Below are 20567 nucleotides of genomic sequence, written 5' to 3'. Positions count from 1 at the left end.
AAAATAAAATAAAATAAAATAAAAATTAAAATAAAATTAAAATAAAATAAAATAAATCTCTTGAACTTCATAGCAAACACCATTGAGTCAGTGGAGTTAAGCAAGCATCAAGCCTTTACCAAAGATTAATTGCAGTCTTTGCATTTACTGCAACTCATTTAGGAAGATGGATTCTCAATAACTTGGCCTATAAAGCAAAACAGTTACTTTTTCAGCAACTTATTAAAATCAGAAATTTCACAGAGAAAGAAGAAAAGCGTCAAAAGCAAAGCGAGTGTTGGCATCTACAGCAAACGCAGAATCTATTATTTTGTCCTTTTGGCCTCAATTAGTTCAAATTTTCAAAGCGTGGCACCCATAAAGATGTTAAACATTAACAAAACTTCTGTTAATTTGCTTCAAAAGGAATTTTAATTGCAAGATCCATTTCATACATATTCCAGGGCTGCAAAATTTAATGAGTATTTTATTCTTCCCACAAGAATTCCAATATATTAATTTCATGCTAAAAATCTATCGAGTTCCTTAAAAGGTCTAAGGAAAAAAAAATATATATCAATGACAAGATGCTTTGAATGACAGTCACTTGAGGTCTTTTTAATTCTGAGAGTTTCTTGCTGGGGGGCAGCAGGGAGTGGGCATTGAGCAGCAATACACAGACCCTCCTGCTTAATCGTTTCTTTTTTAAATCGTTTTTATTTTTAGGAAGAACGTGACAATATAGAGGCTTATGAGCTTTTTCTCTTATAAACTGGAGATGAGGCTCGGGTCGGAAGGTGCACTATCTGAGTTTAAAAAGGCCAAAAGATTTTGACTGCCAGCTTTCCTCTACCTGCAGTGATGGTGCACACATCAGCAGACGGAGCTGCCCAAGCTTTTCACGCTGAATGTTCTTACAGTCGGGAAGCACTTCCCACAGAACGCCTAGTACAGCCCATTAACTACAACAAGAAATCACTCAGCCTTTTACAATCCCTGTGTTTGGGATGGAACAAGAGGCCCCTGCGCTCCTGGCACCACTTAAAAGCAGCAAGATGCAAACCTCACGGAATCCTCAGCGGGCGCGTTGGCAGCAGCAACGTCGGGGTTTGCCGGGGGGGCACCAGCGTGGCCCCCAGCAGCCCCCCAGCAGGTGCAGGGGTGGCAGAGGGAAGAACAGAGCACTGTGATCCTGAGCATCATCACCCTGTCCCGCTCCAGCCCGGGAGGTCCTCCCTGATGCAGCAGTTTCACGGGTGAGGGAATGCTTGGAGCACGTGCTTGGTCGAGCATCTCCCCTTCCACCCTCACTCAGGGTCCTCAGCCACCCACACGAAGCCGGTTTTCAATATCCTGGCACTCAGACACCAAACACTGCACAGGCTGGCTCAAAAATTAAGTTCTCCCTTCCCTTTGACGTTCTTTCCGGGCTCCAGAAACTCCAGTGTGGCTTTGAACAAATATCCTTTGGGTTTATAGTCATACAAAGCATCTGTGACTGGGCCAAAAAAAAAAAAAATCCCCTTCAAGCACTCCCCTACCCATCAGGCTGTTTTGAGCACAGGGCACCGCTCCAGGATCGATGGTGTTAATTTATTCTGGTTACATTACACAGCGAACAACCTTATTTCAAAATTCCTGCATGCCAGCTTCCAGCCTGAAGCACTTTTTTTTTTTTTTTTTTCCCCCTTTTAAGAACAGCTGACTTATCAAAAACAGGTTTTTCTAACAGAAAACCACAAGCTAAGCCACATCATTATAATGGAAGCAATTAATTACTTTTATGCCTTTCTTTTTAAGGCAGATCTTTAATGCAGGTAATTCTGACTAAAAGAGCTCATTTGAACTGCTCCATCATTTAAAAGATGATTATAAAAATTAATTTAGAAAGTTCAGAATGAAGACAAAGGGATAAAGGAACGCACACAGAGATGGGTATTTCCCCCATGCTCCAACTGGTAAGTATCAAACCAACCTGCCTATTTTATAAAGCATGGAGAAGGCTCATCAAGTTTTCAGGTCGCTGGGGAGAAAAAAAAAACCAAAAACAAACAAAAAAAAACCTCTTAAAAGTTCACTGCCATGTAGCAAATCAGTTGGTCACTACAGCGGCAGGGAAGCAGCTACTCGCGTTTTGCCTTTTTGGACTTCCACAAGGAATCGCCCTTTACACAAAACCACATCTCCGGAGCACCATAACGCCTCTAGTCTTCCAGAGTCTTGGAAAATTCCAGCTTTCTCTTGCCAGAAGACAGTCATTAGACATTCACTGTTGACAGCATCTTGCCTATTACTAATCCTCGGATATTTACTGATGCCCTGGCATCTTCCTGATCTCCGCTATAAATCCAGCCACAAGAAGGGTCCCTGTGAGGGAGAATCAAAACATCCATATTGTAAAACAGCCAAGACTGTCAAAAACAAACTCAGCATGAGCTAGAGATCATGACCTGCCATGACAACAAAAACACCGCCAAGAAGCAGCAGCGAAATATAGTAGCCACATGGATCCAAAATAATTATTCCCTTCCTCTATCTGGGATTTGGGAAGGCTGATTAGATCTCGGTGCACCACATATCAGAGACATTAAGAGGCAAGATATGTAGATTAAGTGTCTGCATTCAATAACTGATATTACTAGATTTGCAGTCCATGCTTGAGTCAAGCAGCATGAGATGGAAAAAAACGTATCTGTGCCAAGACCCATCAGTGGCAGCACCTCCCACTGCGGAAAGAACAACACTGGAGTTTGAAGCACAGAGAAACACAGATACCAAGGGGCAAGGCAACTTGTAGAACTCATTATTTTCCTTCGATGTTCCACCAGAGAAATCCTTCACATTCCTGCCTGTCAGCCCATCCCTGTTCCCTGAGCTCAGGTCTTGGACTAACTCCTTAAAGAAACATCAAGCCCTTGAAAGGAACATCTCACCCCGAGGATGCACAGTTCAGGTTTCCACCACCTAAGGTCTCCGACAGCGCTTTACTAGGGGATACTGAACCACCCGCTTCTGAACCGCTTTGAGTCTTTCCCTTTAACCCTTCCTTTGCAGCTCCCTCTCCATTTTGGAATTCAGGAGCCCCCCTGGGAATAGCCCCCTTCCAGAAGCATCGCACAGATCTGGACCGAGAAATAGTCTCTGTGCTCTCCCGCTTATCCCACCCATTAATGATTCTTCCCAGGGCATTTTTATCTATTTTTAAGCAGCAGCAGCTCGGGCCCGCAATAAGCAAACAACAGGAACAGAAGTCGATCTTTTCACTTTAGCTGGAAGGCTGTTACTCAAGGACAAAAGGCCTCCAGGACTGTACTGCAGCTATCAAATTGCAGAAACTTGGCTACCTAAAAATATATAGAGAGAGTTCTATATGATTTTATACTCCATTTGTCAAGACACATGTCACGGATATATAGACATGTCAAGATATATCTTAACAAATACAAAGGACTGGTTCTGAAAACACACTTTCTAATTCTTAACCTGAATAGTTCTTCCATCTGTTCTGTTGAGAGGAACTGTAACAACATATATTAGTGTTCTCCAATCTTTGAAACAATGAAATTTTCCTTCACCATCTTCATGCCGACCCTCCATCTCCCAGCCTTCCTCTCTAAGGATACGTGGGGAAGGGTGGCGGAGCTGGTTCAAGTGTGAAGATCAGTCCAGAAGCTTCTACTAAAGCTCCTTGCCATGTCTGTGTACAAACTGAGAGCACATCTGCATAGATTGAAGGCAGGCAGCTAATATCAGCCTCACAAGAACCTCAAAACCTCTATCATTCAACAACAATAAATTTAAGCTTTGTGCTATCCAGATAGTCTATCATCCGAGATGGAACAGGGTCCCGTACCTAAACCCCCAAAGGGAAACAAGATGCTGTTGACTCAGCTGTAAAGTAACAGGTCTACAACTTCAGTAACTGACCTTAGAAACAAAAATCAAGGGAAGGAAAAACAGAAGTAAAATGACCTTCTGACAATCTCACAACAGGTTATTGCCGAATTCAGTTCTCCTGAGTCACGATCTGGTGTATTATCTCATAAACCTGCTGGCACGTCTATATCGCCAGCTCACAAACCCAAACCTCGGCTGCAATCTAACTAGCAAGAGGTTGGACTCAAGGTCTTGAGGGCACAAGAAGAGACAAAGGTGTGGTGAGAAGGTGCTTGCCAGCCATGACAGTAAATGGAAATGAACCCTACACACAAGAACATCATTTCTCCTCATCCAGAACTCAGTTTGCTGCCAGCTTGCTACTTAGCAAGATATTGATCCAAATGCTGTTTACACAGGAGAAACCAACTCCAGACCACCTGCCACCAGGAGCATTCCGAGGCCTCTTACACTTCTGCAATTTTTCAGGACTGGAAGGTGCTGATCTGACACCTCTCCATCTTTCTAGAGGGTTACGCTTTGTTCAAAAAACAGAAAATAACACACTGACTTCACCACATTACCCTTAGCAGCCAAACATCTCCTCAAGTAGGGTCCCTATAGATATTTCTTCCCTTATTTTATGCACTTAAATATTTCTAGACGAGAGGAAGGAGATGTGTATGCCCTGAGAACTGTCAAAAACAAGTGATGCTTCGCCACAGCTTGAGCTTGTGCAAGCCGTGCTAAATACAATTCTTCCCCAATTAGTATAGAATGCAAATTAGAAGGGAGTTGTGTTTAATCACAGTACATGAGATACACTAGCATCAGACATCCAAAAATTCAGTTTAAAAAGAGCTGAACTCAACAACAAACTAAACCTATCAGTTGTGACTTCCACCTACAGTGAACCTAGGGAAGAAAAGTCAGCAGGCAAAGATCATTTCAAATATATTTTGTGATACAGGTGACATCTCAAAACAAAGCACTTGTATTCTCTAACACAGCTTGTAAATGTACAAAAGCACCCATCAATGAGTCCTCAAAACCCCCAGGAGAAAGAGGTCTGTCCAAGTGCAGACACAGCTGCAGAGGGGTCTCCCCTCTTTCACTTTGAAGCTGTAGGTAAGGGCGAGCAACGCGAGATCGCTGTTACCAGCTCTGGCTGACAGATTCTGACAGGCAAACGCAACTCCCTCCACAGCAAATACCTCTGCAAGGGAGACCCCTCCATAGATGCACATCCCCAGCTGGCTTAGTGGTAGAACCACACACACAAGTGAGAGGAATTGGTTTCTGAACAAGAAAAAACCCAATGGAAAGGCAGAGACATCTCCTGATGCACCTAAGTCACTGATCTTTCCCACGGATACTTGTCCAAATCCTTGCTTAAACCAGGAAAGCTCAGTGTCCCGCTCTAACAGCGGAGGAAGGGACGTGGTGGTTTAAAGAGGAACCCAGATATCCAGCTTTTTACAACCTGTGACATCATTTGCACTTACGTAAAGTCTCCTTCCCCTGCCAAATAAAGATATTATTCACCGTTTTACAATCTGTACGGTCACTTATATTTTGGGTCGTGTCCAGAAGACACTCCTGAGATTACCAATACTTTTCTCAGCTATCAGCCCGTTGTGTTACACTAATTTGCATGAGGTCTGTCTTTCAAAAAAATCTCTGTAGCTCACAGGTATTGAGTGTTCTCGCAAACAAGCCTGTCTTCTTTTCTTCCAACACATGTTTGCATCCGGGACAGAAATAGCCAAGCATTAATTTCTTCATGTAGTAAGCTTCAGGGATTTTTCCCACACGCTATGGGCCTTCCTGTACCTCATCCTTGAGGTGTGCAGGCCACACAACAGTACTCTTTGCATAGGGTTCTCTCTGCCTTGGAGGTGACCAAACAACAAAAAAGGACAAATTGGGATAAAAAGGGCAATTAAAACGTGTTCAAGGTAATTTTCAGCCTAAAAGCATCTTCTTCCTTGGCTTAAAAAGCTAGCCTGAATATTCATGAAATGCTCTCTACTACCTAGCAAAGAGAATTAATCACATTAATGCACAGAAAAATAAGATTAGCCAGAAAATGGTGTATGAAATCTAATCATGTTTTACTGAAACATGAGTGGGAGAGGTCCTGTGGACCTGCCATTGTAATCTGTCGCAGAAGTCTCTCTCCCTGCCACGCTCCCGGCAGAAGAGCAGATCAGGCTTTCGGAAGGAGTTGTACGTATTGTCAATTAAGTCCTTAACCGACGAGAGCCAACACTGCTACGTATTATCCTTCTCACCCAGTGAAATGTGCCCTTCCCTACCAGAAATGTACGCTCAACTGTGGACCACCCTGAACTGCCATCTCACCCCGAGATCAGCCCTTTATTCCAGAATTTCCCAGTTACTTCTGCTGGGCAACGGGCCAAAGAACTCTAGGATGAGGTGCAACACCCTCCATAGAAATGACTTTGTACGAAGCGTTATCAATCCTTTAACTTCCAGACGGCACCCAAGATGCTCACGAGCCGCACGCACCCCTCCGCTGGCCACCACCAGCAGCCCAGGGCTCCCAACGCTGTGCCAGCTATCTCCCATCAGGGAGAAATCAGCTCACTGACCTACAAATCCCTGTTCTTCATCTTGCAGATCCCTATTAAAATAAGGCCCCAAGTGCTGTGCAGGCAGGTACCACCGCTGGTATGCCCCGGAGGCAGGACGGGGCCACCCCCTGCACGGAGAGCAGCAGGCTGGTCTGGTTTCTGAGAAACTTCTCTAAAATGTTATCTCCAGAGAATACACTAAGAGAAAAAGGGGTTTTGCAAAATGACTGTTTCCCACTAAAGCGATGTTTTACAGCTTATAAGCCCTTTTAGAATTTCTTTCCAATTAAAAGCATTACAAATTCTTTAAAAGGAAAAAAAAAAAAAAATTAAACTGTATCAAACAAGGAGGTCTATTTTCCAGATCCCAGCAAAGATGTAACTCACATTTAAATAGGGATTTCAAAAGACACCTCATACGCTTTTTTTTTATTCATTCTCAGTCCTATGGAAAATATTACCATGGAAGAAAAACAGCTGAACATTACAGATAAAGTATTCGTTAGTTAACTAGCTCTTACAATAAGGAAGCTTAATTCATTGCACAGGAAAATAAAACTTTCACCCTTGCATTATCTAGGCTTTAACTAGTGCTGAAATAAGTTATTTCAAGAAACACAATAATCTTCAAGTCTTCAGCCTCATACATGCACCAGGCCAGGATAATGCCTGTCAACTTTCAAATAAAAGCCAATTACTGACTGCAAATAAAAAAAATTTAAAAAAAAAATCAAAAAGGAAGCGGCAAGTGCGAGATGAAAATAATTTTAAAGCAATCATCAGGCAAACCTGTTCTACAGAGTCGCTGCAAAGAGCAGCAGCCACTGGGGAGCGCGTGGGGCAGTTGTTTATCGGAGTGCGGCTCTCTGGAGGCGAAGTCTCTCCACTGACTTCAGCAGACATCGACTGAGGTCTGAGATGAAAACACAGATTGAAAGCTCCAAGACAGCCATCGAAGGATCAGAAGCTGCTTTGATATGAAGAAAATAGGTTGGTTCATTAGAAGCGCAGGCAGAGCAGGTTTTCACCAACCAGTGTTATCATCACCTGAAAGTGGCCCTCGAGGACACGGGTACTCCGACCTCTGACGGGCAGGGCAGAAGATGTGCAGATAGATTGGCCTGGCCAGTGGTACCCAGTCACTGGAAGCAAGAGGGAAGCACAAAGCAGATCCCGAATAGGAGAATGTTAATGACTACTAGAACCCACTTAGCAGATAGACAAGGGTGGTTGGGAGGGAAGGCTCAGCCACAGAAAATTACAAGGAAGAAGGAAGGAAGGAACGAACCAAGGAAGGAACGAACCAAGGAAGGAACGAACCAAGGAAGGAACGAACCAAGGAAGGAAGGAACCAAGGAAGGAAGGAACCAAGGAAGGAAGGAACCAAGGAAGGAAGGAACCAAGGAAGGAACGAACCAAGGAAGGAACGAACCAAGGAAGGAACGAACCAAGGAAGGAACGAACGAAGGCAACAGTTAAGAGGAGCTGCTGAAACATCGATGATTCTTCCAACCACTCTCCCCCCCGACTCTTCTGAAAATCTTTTCCAGACAGAGCTGATGTCCAGAAGGGCTCTCCTGAGCTGAGCTCCAGAACAGAAGATACTAGAGAATTCACCAGAGGAACCCTTAAACTCGGAAGTCCCCAGTTCTCCTCCCAGGCTCAGCCCAGCATGTGGTTGGTCCCTTTTGTTTTCACTCACTGCTCAAAATCTGTACCGCAGTACTCCCGAAGCAGAGGAAGATGCCTGTGATGCTTTCACATCAGGCCAGAAAAGTAATGCGAAATAATACACATGCATGTGTTAAGGTATGCTCCCTCGCTTCTAGAAAATTAAGAGACAAAGCTAAAACCAAACTCTACACAAATTAAGTGGAAAAATAGTCCTAAGCAGGAGAAGAAAAGGATTTGTGAAAGCGGGACATGCAAAATATGGCTCCAAGGCTGAAAAGGCAAAATGAAGATGAGACACCGAAGAGGAGGAACCAGATTCAGACAGAAATAAACTCCGCCGACTTGGCAGTTACTCACTTGCAGCCCTGCTTCCCCCACTGCGTTCACTTAGCATGGGATTATTAACAGAAAAAAATCAAGGAGAAAAAACACGTTTCCCAGGGAAGCGATAAGGGAAAGCTCCAAGAGTGGGAGGGCAGCAGAGGGCAACAGGAGAGATGATGCAACTCCCCTAAAATTAGACTTGTGTTCCATGAGGTACAATAATTAAACCAAGAGGAGGATCGTAGGGAAGAAAGATACCACAGACCAAGACTCTGCATTAATACAGCAACTCAGTATGAGCTCAGGGAACAAAGTACACAAGTGAGGCAATTGAGGAGAAAGCTCTTTAAAGGACCATGAAACATTAAAAAAAAAATTTTAAAAAGGGAGTAAGTAGGTGGCATGTGAAAATTGTCGGCTTCCTTTCTTTCAACAATAAGCACTGAATTTTCAAAAATGCGCCCACATCCAGTAAAAGTTGCACTAAGAAACAGACACATAATTAAGTTCAAGAGGAAACGCACCGCAGTGGCTTGTCAGTCAGAGGGTGGGCAGTCTGGATTGCTCAGAGAAAAGGATAAACAACCACAGCAGTCTCCGCTCTCAACCCACGGTGGGATTTCTATAGGTTGGGCTGAGCAGGCTCAACATTTGGACAGGAAAAAAAAAAAAAAAAAGCACCCACCGGAAAACGAAGGAGGTAATTCAAAAGCAAGTCATATTCCCAGGTCAACATGCAACTTAGCGTGATGGGATGAGGTGCTTTGCCAGGGAACATTCTGTTTCAGCTGAGCTCAAGCAAAAATATTATGTGAAATAAGGTTATGGCAAAGGGGAAGAGGGTTAATTGCTGCACCAAAACCTAATACAAGGCTAAAGAACAACTCGAAAAGGTTCTGACCCTTAACATACTGTAGTATTTTTGATCTGAAAAAAAAAAAAAAAAAAAAAAAAAGCAACAGGAGCGCCTTCCCTGACTAAAATCCCAGTCCCTCCTACCAATTTGGATTCTCATAACCTACCACATACACAGCTGCAACACACAAAGTTATAAAAGAGGTAGGAAGCCTCATTATTAAAGAGGTGATCTACATCTCAAAGTAAATTTCCCATCTGAAAATCAGTAACATCGAATGAACGTTCAAAACAGGGCAGTCTGTCATAGGCAAATGAGATACCCACTAGTTTTATCTCACAGAACTAATTCATTTGGCAGGAGCAGAGGTTTCTAAATAGTTTAGTCGGTGGAACAAATAGCCGCAGAGCACCGAGGCCACCACTGGCTGCTTACCTGGTCAGCAGACAGGCTGAAGCTCACCGTGCCTCCCCTTCACCTCCGCCTGTTTTCCAACTCCATAGCATAAAAGACACTTCGTATAGCAAACATCAGATTGTCGTCTTAAGACTTGCACAACTTGGAAAACCCCTACTCTAGAGGAACTCTGTCGCGTGTGGCCCTGCACGGCCTGAGAACGAGGCTTCTCTTCACCCACCTCACCTGCTTCAGCTATATCGGAACTACCGCAGAAGCCTTCTTTGCTGCACAGCATCATACCCAGCACAACATACGCTCGATCTTCCTCAACTCCTGTAAACACGCATGCATACACTAGATGATTAGTCATTCCCTACACCACCACCACCTTCTCTTTAATAATGATAACACCAGTCATTATGCCTAATATTAAATACAGGTCCCAGACCCGCTACATGAGATCTAAACAGATGATAAAGAAGTGCGAGAGACACAAACCCACTTTTCATCGTTTGCATACACTTAAACCGCCGCAAATACGCACAGCCACGGGAAATCCAGACTCCCCCACCACAGGGAAGGTAACAACCTACCCTCTGTCAAAGCGTGTTCAGAGTGCAGCCAAGGAACCGCGGCCCAGCACATTCCCACGTGCTCTAAACCTCCAGGGAACGCATCAACACTGAGGGTGTGACAGCAGGGTCCTGGCCCCAGTCCTGCGCCGCAGGAGCCCCGCTCCTGTCACTTCACACCCCCCCCCAAGCAACAGATCTGAGGGCTCACAGAGCATGCAGGAGATCAAGGACCGTGTGTTTTAACAAAGTCAAACCTACCCAAACCGTCAGAGCTCTTCAAGGGAAGACGAGGCTGGGAGACTTCTGCCCCAGAGCAGGTTCAGCACCACCCAGGACCAGCCTGGAGACTCCCTGTCATCAGACACACTGGTGGGATGTTTTGGGTGCTCAGCCTGGAGCACTTCGGTATTTTCAGTGTAGCGGAGCACCCGCAGAACGCTTGCCACTGAAGCAAGCTTTACAGCAAGGACCACAAAGCAGCCGTAACCAGCAGATACTCCTGAGAAGCATCGGCCAAGGGATTTAGGCAGCTCTGAGCAGACACTGACACAAAGTGTGTGAGCAACAGAGCTCAGTCCCCTTCAGGACTGGCGCCCAAGCCGCTTCGAGGGATTTTCTTCTTTTACATGTATTTATAGAGAAAAAAAAATCATTAATCTCTCAGCTACTACAAAATTAAGGGGAAGAGAACCCCAAGTCCTGAAAACAAGAAAAAGCCTGGGGATAATGACATAAGAGAACACGTATACTCCGTGTCCCTCTCCAGCCCCAGCACTAGCAGAGGGCCGTGACGAGGACGGCCACTCCAGTTAACCTCAGCTGAGAACAGGGCAGCTACTGCCATCCTTCCAATTCGTCTTTCTAGCCTGGAGACCCCCACCTTGTCCTTCCTAATCTGACGGGTTCTTTTTCACAACTGCTACTTTCTTCCCCTCCTGTTTCTCTGCTCAGTAGAGTTTTATTTCTCACCTGTCAAGGAAATCTCGGCCCAAGGTCCCATGACAGAAACTGCGATAGCAGTTAAAGGAGCTGTAAATGTGTTATTTTATTAATATGTCTCAAACAGCTACTCAACCTCTTTTGCTCTGCTTGACATATGGATGCTTAGACCTGCAACGCCCTTTCTCTTTCCAGACTTATTGCAGGATTCGCATCCGACGGGTCGGGGACAGAACGAAACTCGTCAGGGGATTCTCCGGGGAGCAGCTGCGTGCGCCGAGATCAACGTGGAGCGCAGCGGATGCAGCCCTGACGGCTGCTGAAGGCAAGAGGGTTAAGGGGACCTGGCTCATAAAACAACAAAGCATCCACTTTTGAAGAGGGGAGCATGAATGACAACATGGGAGATTTTTAGTAAGTGCAGGCCAAGTCAAGCTTACTTAATGTGCCGAGTGAGTAGTCCCCTATATACCACCGTTATATAATAGTCCACGGCTTGAAAGTACATATGAATTACACTCCAGTTGAAATTTAATTTTGTTTATTTGTGTACATCTCTGGACCCGATTAAAACTATTTATAATGCTTAGGAAATGAAATATTTAGCTGCAAGATACTTCAATAGAATGGTTTCTTTGGCCGCAAGTCTATCTGCCATATTACCAATAATTAAAACTGGGTTTTCATAGGCAGAGGGGAAAAAAGGTTTTTAGCTATATTTTCAAGCTGAATCATATCAACATGTTTAAAGAAGAGATATGAGTTCAGTGGTTTGTTTTTTTTTTTTTATCCCCCCTACGGGCAAAAATTATTAAAAAATGGGAAAAATGAGTCATCTGAATTTAATTATCAGGCTGTGAGTTGTGAAGGCCAGCTTTGAAAAAATGAAATTCAAAATAAGACTCTTTGTAATTCCGCTTATGGGACTGAAAAGTTTACTTCTCGGGAATACTAAATGAGCTCCCTTTGAATTGACTGGTGTGTTTATCTTGCCCGCGTGTATTTAATGACACTATAAAAATGCAGGATGAACCTCAAAAAAAAGCAGGAACGGCTTCTGCTACGAGCCCTGGATGAAACCCCTTGTTTGTGTGACCCATGTTGCACTCATTAACACAGCGCATCTCGCCTGGGCTGCTCTACCCGCTCGGACAAGAGTCCGCTGCTGTTACACAGTTCATCCAGCTCCCAGGGAAAATACATTTGGAGGAAAGGCATCGCTGGAGATGGGCACTTGAAGGGGAAGGGGGACAAAGGAATGTCAAGACATCATTAATCCCTCCGACAAGGCCCCAAAACTGATGTCTGCAAAACAGACCACCTTTAAAATAGCCACTAAATCTCCTCAGAAGAGTGCGCGTGCATGTACATGTACTACTGAAAGTCAACGGGCTTCATTTTCTAAGTCACATTTGCCTTTTTTAAAGTTCTATCATGCTGGGATTTAGGAGTAGGTTTTTTTTTTTTTTTTTTTTTTTTTTTTCACTCTAGCAAGCATTGTTTTATTTTTGATATGACAAGACACAGTGCTGCACCGGCAACACCTCCAGGCTGAATAATGTTTCTTAACTAGCTACATTCATCTCCACCACACACCACAGATGACTGATCCTCACTGCAGTACATCATGGCTAAAAACTAACAGTGCCCTAAAACATTAAGGCATGCTGATAAAACCCGTTTGTGTTTTTTTTTTTCACGAAACAGCAACTTGAAATTTGCAGAGGGGTCCTGGGAGCAGTAAACAATTGGTACATGGTAAATGGCAAGTTCTCTCACATCGGTACGTCCTAAACATTCAAATCCTATTCCCCCATAATTGCCAGGCAACTAGAAATTACTTAAATTAATGTTATTTGTGGCCGCGACAATCCTTGTAAATAATCGTAATTTAACTTCCCGCTGATAATCCCAGGCAACACCTAATTATCTCAAACACTTAATTCTTCCCTTCCAAAGGGCTGTTGGGTTTCAGACTACTCCCTTCCATTTGCTGCTAGTCAGGACTTTTAACTGTTTGTGGAGTGCAGTCAGAGCGCAGAAGATCACAGCATCTAGATCGACAGAGGCAAGACTTGTCCTTTGCTATAAAAGTAACATGTCAAAACCCTTCCGCGAGCCGTCACTTTGGGCTCCACGGCACTGACCATTTGGGGAGCTCTTGTGTATCAGAAAAAAAAAAAAAAAAATCAGGGTGGGATTTATTATACGTAAAAGCAGTATTTCTGAAAGCACCGCTCAAGCCAACAACGGGATGAGAAGGGTATTGAAATTCTATACGCAGCCTTCTGTCTAAAGTACAAACTGATCTGCAGAGACATTTGCCGAAAGTTCATTAACAGCAGAGTCAACTTGTCAGCAATACGTTTAGTGGCCATCAGAAAACAATTTAACAAAGCCAAGGTTTGAGCATGACAATATTTGATTGAGGTTTCTTGCGTTCTGAAGCGCTGGGTATTTCGTTGGGGGGTTTTGTTTTTTTGGTTTATTTATTTTTTTTTAACTCTGTTTCTTCCAGCCAGCTAGACTATGAAATCTTATTGTGCAGAAGTTGTTTTAAGTAGATAACAGTCACTGCAAAGTTTACCAAGCAAACAAAAAGCATCTCAGGGAGTTTCACTGGAGCAGCTACAATCCGTGACTGGGAATAACTGCCAGGGGAATTGCTCTCGTTCAGGCACAAACCGTTCACTCAAACACCCTGTAAAGTTTGGATCTGTGCACACAACGCACCAGGGGGTACAGACCACAATGAAGTACGGCCAGGAGTAACCTACCAGAGCGAAGATCCCTCTGTTCCAGCAACTTCTAAAACATCGTATCCATCTTCCAGCTGAAAATCCATGAAAACCAGCGCAATAGTGTCTCCAGGTTCAGCGAGAATAGTCCAGGTGCAGTCTGCATTATTGCCATACTCCAAAGGGAAATGAGGGCTTGAGATAATTCCGCTCTGTCCTCGCAAAGTCCCTCCGCAAGCATCGTCAGCTGGGAAGAGAACGCAAGTTATCAAGATTTTGCTGAAATGCACAAAGCCGTACATCAAAAAAAAAAAAAAAAAAGAATAAGCCCAAATTCAAAGCAAAGCTTTAAAATCCCCAGCGCTTTTGCCAGGGTGTGTTTTACTCCACGCTATTAAGAGACAAAGATGTTGAGGGATGCAAAATCCTGTTCGGTCAGCCAGTGTCTCCTCGCAAGTGCCAGTTTATTCCCCACCGTACACTTACCGGCGATTTGTTTTAGTCTCATTTTGAACACCCCAAGTGACAGAGCTGCTACCGCTTCCCTAGGGAGGCAGTTCTCAGCATAACACGTCTCACTGGCAGGACAGTGTCTCCTCACGCATTGTTGCCAGAGCTTTCTGTTCCATCCCTTACTCCTGATTAGGGTCCTCCGAGGTGTTTTTCCACAACTTTCATTCACACAGCCAGCCAAGCAGGAGGAAAACCACCAGGAATTCAGCGACTGGGTTTCACAGACCTGTGAAAATTCTCCTCTCGCAGTGGGGAGGGAGGTTTGTTTCCAGCTCCCATAGATCTCAGCACCTTCATCAGTAACAGAAACACCCCCAAGGGTTGGGACAACAGGACTCGGAGTACGAGCACCGTATTTAACAGAAATCTAATAGAAAAAGAGTGGAGTATCCCACACGCCTGCCATACACGTCTTCATTTGCTCTGATTTCTTAAGAAAACGTTTTTTGTTACCAAAATCACAGCAGAAAAACTTAATCACTTGTTCAGAAATCTAGCGGTGACATTTCCCGGTTACGTACTGGATCTCCTGTTTGCTGCTGGTTCTTTCATTTTTACAACCCGAATTTTATCAGCAGGAGCTATTAGAGCAATTTAAGGAGGAGGATCTGAACAAAACATGGGCAAGAAGATAAAGGAAACCAAGAATTAATTTGACTAGCATCAGGGCAGCTCACTGCTCTGGTACATACAGCATCCGCTCAGCATTTATTTGGAACACTGCTAAGAAAAGCCCGTTAACTTTACAACATGTATTACAGAGCAGCATTGCGGACGCTTTAGCCAAAGAGCTCAGGGCTTTACATTCGAAACACTCGTTTTCGTTACAAACTATTTACAAAAAAAAAAAAAAAAAAAAAAAAAAAATGGCACGTCGGGAAGGGGCAGGACAGTTCTGCAGGGCTGCTCAGGAGGATCCTTCAGCTTTTAGACCTTTTTGTGCATGTGTACCGTGTGCTACAAGCAGGTTTTATCAGCAGAGCTGAAACTCGCAGCCTCTAACTCCTGAAACTTGAAAGACAAAGTCAGACCAACATACATGCCAACTTTTCTTTCCCGTGGCCATCTGCTCTCCCGGTGCAGCAGGCACCCGAACCAGCAGAAGGCTCCGGCAGACGGACGCCTGCCAGGGCCGCCGGAGCGATGGAGACGGCCCCAGGCTGTGGAAGTCCCACGGCTCTACCACGTTAACACCCTGCACAGGCTCCACTGCCACCTCCGAGTCCTGGTGGAGATCCCAGCCCTTCACAACCGCTTCCGCGCTCAGACTGGGATGGCACGTCGCCATTACTGCAGAGCTCGCAGCAAGCAGGGAAGGCAGAAAAAAAAAAAAAAAACCCACGATAAAAAACCCCCAGACATGTAGGCAGACATGCAGCTACTTCTGGGCCGTTCCAGCAGCCAAAACTAGGACTGAAAAAGGCCACCGCAATCTCAACTCGATGCTCTATTCCCTGGTATTCTATTGTCTGCTGCAATCATACCGTCGGTGACACTGAAGGGCAGTTAGAATCATCAATAAATTGAGGCTGAAAGATTTCTCATCTAGGCCAAGCACCAGAAAATCCTTCAGACTGCAAATGCATCATACACAAGATTCACAGTGGAATCTCCAAAGAAGGTCCACGCAAAAAGCAGAGAGGCTACTTCCAAGCCCCTCCCTCAGAGAATGAATTAAAAGGCTTTTTAGCGGATGAATGGACGATACCCGAAGAGGATAAGCACAACTCACCAGTTTACTGCTACGTTCAAATTTGATTTCTCCTGAATAAGTGCCCCCGCGTACGCTAGTAAAGAAATAAGACGCGAACCAGATTCTTGGCCACTGAACTCTCAGACCACATACAGCAAGTCAGAGCAGGAACAAGGTCATTAGCTGCTTCAGCAATGCACGGGGATCTGAAGGGGCAATTTATTCTTAAGAGACACTTTATCTTCCGCGGGGCAGCTACCTCCTACGTAAGACATTAAACATTATCGTTGCTGGGCTGCTAGTGGCACCGGGCAGGCGTTCCAAGCACCTTTGCAAATAAGGTTCCGCACCACGACCCTGAGACATCTGCAAGCCGTGCCCCCTCCACAGGCAAACGCCATGGTCAAGGGCACAGGGGCTCTTGGCCAAACATTCGTCTCACTGCGATCAGGCCTACCCAGAACCCTCCAACCCAGGCACCCAAGGGCAAAGGCAGTAAGGATTTGAAAGAAGCAGCTCCTATGGGCAAGTTCTCGGCCACGTTTGCTCCTGGGGTCTAGGAAGTTACAGACCGGCTCCGGCACGTTAATGTTGTTCTTGTTCTAGAAGGGTTACACAGAGGGACAGAGCATGTGCTGAAAAATTCTGACTAAACGCTATATTAGAATTCTTAAAGGGACTACATTTTTAATGGAACGAAGCTAACTTACAGTAGCAGAAGATCTAGCCAGAGTTATGATGGTTGTGGCTCTTTTTTTTTTTTTTTTTTTTTTTTTAAAAGAGTTTTAAATTTAAATCCCTTGAAAAATTTTCATTGCAATAGGTGTTTAATGGAAAATGTACTCCCTCCCCATCCATCTCTAAATACACACTTCCTGAGTTTGTAGAGGTTGTTACTGTTTAAACATATTCTACAATCTAAAATCTTCTTGAACAGCCCTTCAATTATTTTGGGTAGTGCAGTCTAAGCAGCTGTTTGAGTTACCGTAAGACAGACCACTTTTAATGAGATTATGCATATTTGATTTGCTTAAAATGTAGCTTTGCAAATGTTCTCAACTTTTCAGCTGGCTTACTGAATTTTTACTCAACCGCCTACCCGAATCATAAACCTATCAGTTCTACTTAAATTCAGCAAACAATCTGGGCAAGACTTCTCTTTAAACACACGAAAGCACTTTACAAAACAGATTCAGATGTTTCTGGATAGTCTCTTTGTGCTTCCGATGCACAATTCTGCTTTATTTGGAATTAACTGACCCAGGTGAGGGCTGCTCCTTCCACGGCTACAATAGAAGACAGCATTCCAAGTCTGATGGAGCCTTGCCTCCAGCCTACCATCAAGATAAAAATACAGCTAGACGTGTAGGACTCAGCTTAAGGCCCCATTTAGTTTAAGCACTAGGCCTTGTTTCACTCTGTGAGTACAGAGGGGTGGTGCAGAAAGCATGCAAACCCACACAAGACACAAAGAGGAAATGTTTCCAGGTATTTCTGACGCATGTTATATAGATGGGATAAACGTCAGCTTAGTCCAGATTTTACAGCCTGACCCAGACTCGCTGAGCATTCTGAGTCCTCAAGGCAAATTTCGGAGTTCCACATGGTCTGCCAGGCACAGCCAAGCTCCTCTTCTGGGCGGCCCCAGCTGCCACCCAGCTCCGCGCTCGCGGAGCAGCAGGGAGATGTCACCCGCCGCTGCTGTGGCGCTCCCTGAATGAGATCACGGCAGTTTTAATCCTTCCTGCCACGTAAGCAAGAAACATAACTCACCGGAGCAGAGTCTGTGCAGACTGAATTTATAGTCTCTTTTAGCTCAGAGTCCAAGAATCAATTTTGATATAACTGTGCTTTCAAAACCACTGGCGAGTGCAGCAGTAGCTACTCTCACCAGCTCTGCAAAGACATTTCACCAAGGCGTTCTCTCCATCTGGAATCCCTTCCTACTCTCCTTTCTCATTGAGATTACCCTTGTCCTTTATAAAAAAAGCCCCGTACTTCTAAACTGAGAGTTGGGTAAAGGGAGTGCAGACATCTCCTATGAAGAAAGAGCAGCTGAACCACAGCACTCCGTCAAAGTGTTCCTGCCCTGGCACATCCTCTCAAACACCTTTGTTTCTTATCCTTTTCTACCATGCATTTATTTGCATCTTCGATTATTTCAGCGCATGGAGACTGGAATAGAGACAAGGCTTCCAATAGATTAAAAAAAAAAAAAAGGATGTCACAAAGCAAAAGACAAGCACAAAGAAAAGGGCATCAAGAAATCAAAAGACTGTATTGATCAGCATGATAGAAACTTGCGCTGTTTTCAACACTTGACTCATACCTCTGCCGTTATACTGGAGAGGAGGGGAAGGAAAGGGCAGAGTCCCCAGCACGAACACTGTCCTTTGCAGCAACATTAGACAAGTCTATTCCCAAGATAGCAGCTCCAAGATTTTAACACCTGCCAAGCTAGAGGGCACTTTTCATCTCCATTTGTCAGGAGCTGACCCAGCAGCATGACCCATCTCCAACTTACATTCGAAATTTAAAAACTACATACATTTAACACACTTCCAGGTGACAATTGCCAGTAATCCCATGTTAACAGAATTAATTATAAGCTACATGGGCCACAAATATACGGCCTCTCTCAAGGAAATACATATTCCCCTTCAGGCAACAGTTTTGAAAACATTATTTTCGCTGCAGCAGGAGGCATCAACCTGTTTGTTAGCATGCAAATCTATCTGCCCCTTGCTACAACTGCAGTCTGTATCGCCAGTTTATCAGCCAAGCACCGACGTCTGACTGCTGAAAGCCTGCTTATGGTAGAAGGAGTGCAGCTGGTTTTCCAATTCAGCAAGTCAATTTGCAGACTGTCTTTGCTACTTTCTACTTTCCTGGAACAGATATAAATGTTACACGAGAAGATTTCTGGTTCCTGCCTCCAAAAAATGCCTTTGGAAGTTTTACTTGAGGTAAAGTCTTGAAGGACCAGGACCTAGTCTATAAAAAGGAGTGGCTACCTCCAGCAACCTGCAGGCACATTTCTACACAAGTGCACCTGAAAAAGCACATTTTGCTGCCGTCAGAGCAATTCACACAGCACTGATGCAACCACCATAAAACTGAAAATATTCCTCCCTTCTCCGGTGTATCAGATGCCATCACTGTTGCTGGATTCAAGATTGAAACTGGGCGAGACTTCTCTTTAAACACACGAAAGCACTTTACAAAACAGATTCCGATGTTTCTGGATAGTCTCTTCATGCTTCCGATGCACAATTCTGCTTTATTTGGAATTAACTGACCCAGGTGAGGGCTGCTCCTTCCACGGCTACAACAGAAGACAGCATCCCAAGTCTGATGGAGCCTTGCCTCCAGCATACCATCAAGATAAAAATACAGCTAGACGTGTAGAACTCAGCTTAAGTTATTGAGTTAAAAACCCCTCAATTTTAAAATTAAAGGTGAATTTAGCAGTGCAAAAACACTCTTTTACTCCATCTGCAGCAGGGATCACAAAAATTACAACAGTGCCAACCCTCACCTCAACAGGTGTTGAAGTTGGGAAGTTAATCCTTCCCTTATTGGGATCTACGACACAAATGTCTCAACAACAGCAGGGCAAGGAGAAGGTACTGCTCCCCTCCAAAGGAAGAAAATGCTGCCAGACTGAAGGAAACACTGGTCTGCTGATGCAGGTAATTTCCTTCTCCTCTAAAAAGGGAATTGCCTTGCAGACTCTTAAGGCTGAGTTTCAGTGAATGTTTTTCCTGCACGCACTTTCAGTGAAATAAGGAAGAAATAAAAAAAAATAAAAAAATAAAAAAATAATAAAAAAAAAAGGTTACAGCGAGAGTCCTAATTCAAAGGAAGAGCAAAGAACCATAACTGCCAATACTAAAATGGCCACGATAGCTTTCCCTCGCCGGTGTCAGTTTGACTCTATGAGCCACTCCTCCAGCAGTATAATGCCCTTGGCCCCAAACCAGTAGCTAAGTGTACAAGATATACACCAAGTAGCACATATTACTATCAAGCAAACAATATTTGCTCACTTTAAATTCAAGATTTATGCTACAGCTTAGAACTGCTGATTGATTGCACAAGCAGAGTCAATAAAAAGAATCAATATAAGATGCTCTCCCGAAACGCACAAGGAATAGAGGGGAAAAGACTTCAAAGCAGCAGCAAGTTGTTTCGGTGTAACAACACAGACACTTGTATATTCACAGATTCTCTCTAGTCACTTGTGGCCTCAGAGAATTAGCAAGCGGGTCTCTACTCTGATAAAGGAACCTACATTTCCCTACCCCAAAAAGGGCTTGCTGGAAAGCTGGCCAGCCTTTTCAAGCAAAGGACAGATTCCGCTTCCCGTATTTTACCGCCGGCCCCGCTGCCAGCAACCCAGAG

General features: G+C 44.3%; 1 protein-coding gene across 1 annotated transcript in view; it reads right to left on the bottom strand.

The window, feature by feature from the left end:
• The window catches only part of CSMD2 (CUB and Sushi multiple domains 2), a 287923-nt gene that overhangs the window by 207184 nt on the left and 60172 nt on the right, over positions 1–20567 (bottom strand). The window contains exon 6 of the mRNA XM_026863211.1: positions 13997–14204. Coding sequence (XP_026719012.1) covers positions 13997–14204 — 208 coding nt within the window. The remainder of the gene's footprint in view (positions 1–13996; positions 14205–20567) is intronic.

Source organism: Athene cunicularia (genome assembly GCF_003259725.1).
Source record: "Athene cunicularia isolate RWA chromosome 23 unlocalized genomic scaffold, athCun1 chr23_part1, whole genome shotgun sequence".
Classification (NCBI taxonomy): Eukaryota; Metazoa; Chordata; class Aves; order Strigiformes; family Strigidae; genus Athene; species Athene cunicularia.
This window is presented reverse-complemented; position numbering and strand designations above follow the sequence as displayed.